The following is a 6,435-nucleotide window of genomic DNA, read 5'->3' on the forward strand; positions in this document are numbered from 1 at the left end:
TTCCAAGTGTTGTTGCAAAGGTTGTGAATACTTATGCCAATGCGATAGCTCAGTTTTTACTTTTTCATACATTTGCAGACAATTCTAAAATTCTGTTTTCACTTTGTCATTATGGGGTACGGACTGTAGATTAACAAGAAAAAAAAACATGCATTTAAAAAAACTAGTATCAGGTTGCAACATAACAAAATTGAAAAAAGTGAAGGGGGTCTGGGTTCCTGAAAACGTATCAAGTCTTGAACCTGAAAGATATACATATTTTTTTGTCTGTTTAATTTCCCAGCCATTACATTCTACTGTACATTGCAGGAACACAAATAATTACATTTTTCTGTTGATGGGCTTGCTGAAAAATCAAATGTCACCACCTATAACCACTTTCAGGTTAATACAGGTAGCGTCATGACCTAATTATATTTTGTGGCTTTGACCATATGCAAATATCTGACCCAATTTACGCTTTGAAGATGTTTGATTTAGCTAACAGCAAATTATAAAATTAGTCATTAAGATAATAATTTTTCCCATGGAGTTTTGGCAGAATTGATGGAAAATGCAGTCATAGTTTACATTATGGGGAAACCCAGAACAGCTGCACAAGGTATATAAATTTATGGGGCCAGATTGCTAAAAGCCTAGAAGATTCATAGACACCTGGAGAGCAAGAGAAGATAAAATAGATACCAACAATGACTTTACCCAGAATATTTGCAATGGTAAGTTATATAGGCTTATTCTATAAGACACAGAAAACAAGGATGACAGTGAGCAAAGTACTACCCATATGGAAGAAAAATATATTTGAAATATATTTTAAAAATATTCTTCCCAAATATATTGACATATATTTGAAATGCTACAATTTTGGCCATATTCAATATATTTCAATATATATATATATATATATATATATATATATATATATATATATACACTGCATGTTGAAATGCGTTTTTATTACAATATGAAAACTATTTTTAAAAATACATTTCAAATATACTGCATGTCTTTAAAAATACAAATCTACATTTTTGGAATGCATTTACCAATATATCTAAAAATATATGTTAAAATTACTTTTTTATATGTTAAAAAAATCTGAAGAATACATTTAAAAAAATATTTATTTAAAAAAAAATTTTAACATTAAAAAAAGTCATTTTAACATATATTTTTACATATATTTGTAAATGCATTCCAAAAATGCAGATTTGTAAATTAAAGACATACAGTATATTTGAAATGTATTTTTAAACATATTTTTCATATATGTTGTAATAAAAACCTATTTCAACATGCAGTATGTATATATATATATATATATATATATATATATTGAAATATATTTTGAAATATACTGAATATGGCCAAAATTGTAGCATTTCAAAAATATGTCAATAAATTTGGAAAGAATATTTTTTTAAATATATTTGAAATATATTTTTCTTCCATATGGGTATAACCCATTGAATTAGATAGATAGATAGATAGATAGATAGATAGATAGATAGATAGATAATTTAGCACTATACAACAACACAACACAATATAATGCTAAAAATACATACACAAAGAGTGATAGATGGATACACAGAGCAAGTTAGATAGGTAGGTTGCAGATAGATGTATGATACTTATATGGACAGACAGAGTCAATAGAGATAGATAGATAGATAGATAGATAGATAGATAGATAGATAAATAGATAGATATTACATACATACATAGATAGATAGATAGACAAATAGATAGATAGATAGATAGATAGATAGATAGATAGCAAGGGCGGACTGACCATTTGGAAACTCGGGCACTGCCTGAGTCAGTAGGGGGCCCTGGTACCTTTTTCATAGGCTTTTTTGAGTTTGGGCAAGGACACAGGGGCCCCATGATCCTCTATTGCCTGGGGGCCCCATGAGTTGTCAGTCCACCCCTGATAGATAGATATTTATTTAATGCTGTTATTTCCATACATATCAATACTAAGCACGTGGCCTGTGAAATTGGTTTTCCTAGATGTTAGCCAAAAGAATAATGTATATTACTATTATTGTATTATTGTTAGTGATGTTGCAGTATATCGGGCTGGATTACTACTATGTCTACTATTTGCCATTTATTCTTTTTTTATGATGATTGTCATTATGAATATCATGATTTGTAGTATTCAGTGCCGTCTTGTCTTTATTTCTCAGTTGCTGGTGATTGTGTCTGCTGTTCTGCTCGGTGTCTACAGTAAACCATGCCCTTTCCCCAGAGATAAGATTTTTCTGCAGAATCTAAGACTCAGCCTCAACACAAGCATTGACATAGGTCACATTATAGAAGGAGAAGTACATTTGCGCTCCCTCTCACCCTGGAGTTACAAGTAACGTATCTTCCTTTTTCGTAATTCTTAATTTCAAACCTTCACAATCGCATGTTGGGGTTCATTTAATGGGGTTGGTTTACTAAACCTGAAGAGTGCAAAATCTGGGGCAGCACTGAATAGAATCCAATCGGCTTCAATGTTTTTTTTGCCAAAGCTTAATTGAACAAACTGAAGTTAGAAGCTGATTGCCCACCTTGCACAGATGCACCAGATTCTAAGTGCTCCAGTTTTAGTAAATCAACCCTGATATGTACAACAAATTAAATGAGCTAACTTTGCTTGCATTACTTTGTTTGTAAGTGACAGTTGACGAATCCCCTGTAAATTTTCCCACTTGATTTTCTACAAGTACAAGCTGCTACAAAAGGACAGCTAAATGTGTAGATTTCTGTAGCCAAAATTTCTGCTATTTTTTCTTAATATAATACATATCTCAAAACTATAGTAGAGGTGTTAGAACAGATCAGGTTCTTGATATTGTTGTTGTAGTTTCAGAAAATCTCCAGAAATCTACACATTTATCTGTCGTTTTGTAGCAGCTTGTACTTGTAGAAAATCAAGTTGAGAAATTTACAGGTGATTCGTCAACAGTTAATGCTCTACAGGAAAAACTACAGCCATGCTAAAGAAAGTTTGTTGCTCAAGTTAATCTTTGTTAAATCTATACAACCAAATTCAGCACGGTTTTTTCTTAGGTTTTATGGAAATAACTCTAGTTTGTAGTTGGGGGCTAGGTGTGAGTGAGGTTGCAATGGGAAAACAATGGGTTGCTCATAGACTATATAGCCAAATGTTTTTGGACACTTAACCAACACACCTACCCACATGGTAAAGCTAAAAGTATGTGTACTCTCCTCCAGATGATTGATTTCAGTGTTTGTAGTGAAGGGTACTGTTAATATCACAGCATACAAAGGCATTTTAGATAACTATATGCTTCCAGTAACAGTTTGGTGAAGACACTTTTCTGATCAAGCTTGGCAGTGCTCCTGTGTACAAAGCCAGCTCCATAAAGACACAGTTTGATGAGTTTGGTGTAGAGGATCTCGAGTGGCCTTCACAATGCCTTGACCTAAATCCTACTGAAAACATTTAGGATAAATTGGAACTCTTTCTGTGAGCTAGGTCTTCACATCCAACATCATTACCTGACCTTACAAATGCTCTTTTTGCTGAATGGGCACAAATTTACCCAGACATCCTTTGGAATCCTGTGGAAAATTTTACCCAGAGCAGTGGAAGCTGTTATAACCATGAAAGGTGTCAACTCCATATTGACATCTATGGTTTTGAAATGAGATGTCCACCAAACTCATATCAGCATGATGGTCAGGGGTCCACAGACTTTTAGCTATATAGTTTTTTTTAAGGAGAGTGATAAAGTGAAAGTGAATACTTGCAGGTAAAAGGATTTAGCTATACATCCTGGTGCCATACAACCTATAGGTTCAGGTCACTAAGCTATAAATCCTTAAAATGTTTGTCTTCATCTCCAGTGATGAGCAGAGTGATTTTGGCTAAATTGATTTTGCTGCAAAATTACCATTTTCGCCATCTATAAATATTACTTTCTTGGCTACTTTGGTAACACTTGGTTAAAAATAAGACTTTTTTTAGGGGTGTATTTATGTACTTATTTATTTTTTGAGATGGTATATATAGAGTAGTTTATTATTTTTCATTCAATGATCTTTGTAATTGTCTTTTTTTTCCAAATTCTTTTAAATTTATATTTTGCATACTGGCACTTTAATTCCTTTTATCGTCTTTTTTTAATTATGTTTTTTATCTGTTAAAAAAATTAAATTGGGAAGGACAATTTCTTGGCACAGAAACAGGTCTAATGTAACCCTCAGAAGCCCACTCTTGGAAAAACCACCAAAACTTAAAAAAAAAAGCAAATTCCATCCTTTGTAAAAGTGTAATAAATGCACCCAAATAATAAGAAAATGTGAGTTTATTATTTTTTTGTTTTGGAGCCTGCTGAACATTGCAGCCATGACCAGTTGATTGCACAGACTCCTACAGACTTTTCATCCAGACCCAGGTCTCTAAGTTGGACCTTCAGGTACAGGGCTGGAGAAAGTAAACACTGAACTATAAGTGTAGTGACACCACTTGTGCTAAATTGACATCTAGTAGTCCCTCCAACATGATGGGACTTTATTCATAGATTTTTATGGATGGACAACATGGCTGTGCAGGCAGAGCTACACACAGCCCCATTAAATTCAAGACTAAACAGATGTCTGGAGGTAGAAGCACCTGATGGGAGCAGTTTGTGGTGGGGGTGGGTAAATGTTAACATATTTCATGTTACACCCTCAATATAGGTGTAACATCAAACATGTCCCTGAAGGTGATCTAGTCATTAATTTTGCCTTTCTTATTGACCCCAGTACCTTTAGCCATCATTTTGTGAAAATTATAACTCCCAATTTCTATCAACCCTGAATACCTCTATCCTATTTTTTTCTTCAGCCAACGTAAGACAGTATTGTGCTTACCATTTCCCCAACAAACTTTCTCAAGCTTGGAACCCCTTGTTCTGTTCTTGTCCATGTTTTGTTTGGGGTTTAAGTTGTACTTCTTCATTATATGATCTACAGAATTGTGTAATATTGACCTCTTGAAAAGAAATAACTGTTCTAGTAGTAAAAAACATTTTAGTGGCACATCATCTGGAGGACCTTGGCTTGTTTGGGTCTCTCTGTAAGCTACAAATATATTACCGATGAATGTATGCTGTCTTCAATTTACAGTCTCATCTATGATTTTTTTTCAGAATGGATGAGGATGAAAACAGAATCCCTACCATTATTCGTCAAGCAGTATGTGAACATCAGTGGTGTCTGGACATGGAGGGCAAAGAAGACATTGGGATGATGTCCATGCCCATCCAAAAGGAAATTCTGGTCCTTCGCCGAGAGATCAAAGATTGCCACCAGAACTTCTTTCTGGAAACACAGTTGGTTACTGTTGGTTGCACCTGTACCAAGCCTATTTCCCAGCCTGCTTAGAGGACTGTAGAATCTTTCATCTTGTTACAAAAATGTTAACTGTATGCACTTTTGACAACGCATGTATTATATTTTATTTATCAATAATAAAGCTAGAAAACCACAATTGTGCAACATTTTTTTATTTTGGTATGAGAATCAACCCTAATGATATTCATCTGTTTCTTGTATTATAACAGTTGTTTTTTTGCTGAAGTTTCATGGTAATTAGGGTTGAGTGGCCAATAGGGCTGAACATGATTTTGCAACCCAATTACTGATTTTGTCTTCACTGAAGTTTAGTTGGTTTCACTTTAGAGCTACAGGTGTGTTGTGCATCTAAATGTGACACCCCACTGCAGTTTGACATGGCTTTGTTCACTAAATGTCCTGATTTTTAATGAAATTTGCAAAAACTCATTTCCTCTTATCCGTAACATTTATAGCTCACTGGTGCTTGAGATAAAAATACCTTCATAACCTTCAAAATTGTGATTCCTAAATCTGCTGTTTCTGATTCAACCAAGGGTTGAGGTGTTTGTTAGACATTAGAAGATAGTTTCATCTAAGCTCAAAGACCTTGAGTGAAGCAGTCTATGAGATGGTTTCGATTTTTCCTACCAGGAGACCGTTTTCCACTTGCTAGCTACATACACCATATGGTCAAACATATCTGGATGTTTCTTCAAACAACTGAGTGGTGCTTCTAGTAAAGTGCACAATTAGTGCTACAGCTTAGGAATACATTTATACAGTTGTGCATTTACAACGCTGTTGAAACAGCTTGGGAAGGCCATTTTCTGTTCAATCAAGACTGTGACCTTGTTCATAAAACCAGCTTCAAACATGATTTGATGAGTTTGGTGTAGAGCAGGGGTGGGCAACTGTGGCCCTCCAGCTGTTGGTGAACTACAAGTCCCATCATGCCTCTGCCTTTGGGAGTCATGCTTGTAACTGTCAGTTTTGCAATGCCTCATGGGACTTGTAGTTCTACGACAGCTGGAGGGCCACAGTTGCCCACCCCTGGTGTAGAGGAATCTGGGCTGTCTGCACAGATCCCTGGCT

General features: G+C 34.9%; 1 protein-coding gene across 1 annotated transcript; it reads left to right on the top strand.

Annotated features, from left to right (window-relative positions):
- Positions 1-645: 645 nt before the first annotated feature.
- LOC149455534 (interleukin-17A-like) lies at positions 646-5,497 on the top strand. Its single transcript, XM_089685982.1, has 3 exons — positions 646-716; positions 2,196-2,368; positions 5,157-5,497. The coding sequence occupies exons 1-3, from the start codon at positions 690-692 to the stop codon at positions 5,389-5,391; spliced, it is 435 nt and encodes a 144-aa protein (XP_089542108.1). The 5' UTR covers positions 646-689; the 3' UTR covers positions 5,392-5,497.
- The last annotated feature ends 938 nt before the right edge of the window (positions 5,498-6,435 follow it).

The sequence above is a fragment of the Staurois parvus genome, unplaced genomic scaffold (assembly GCF_062004578.1).
Source record: "Staurois parvus isolate SC_StPar_1 unplaced genomic scaffold, SC_StPar_1.0 ptg000390l, whole genome shotgun sequence".
Taxonomy (NCBI): Eukaryota; Metazoa; Chordata; class Amphibia; order Anura; family Ranidae; genus Staurois; species Staurois parvus.

Bases quoted from the DNA above. Each gene is read 5' to 3' on its own strand.
- LOC149455534 (XM_089685982.1), top strand. From the start codon at position 690: ATGACTTTACCCAGAATATTTGCAATG. The intron at 717-2,195 runs GTAAGTTATATA...TTTATTTCTCAG, and splicing joins TACCCAGAATATTTGCAATG to TTGCTGGTGATTGTGTCTGC. The intron at 2,369-5,156 runs GTAACGTATCTT...ATTTTTTTTCAG, and splicing joins CTCTCACCCTGGAGTTACAA to AATGGATGAGGATGAAAACA.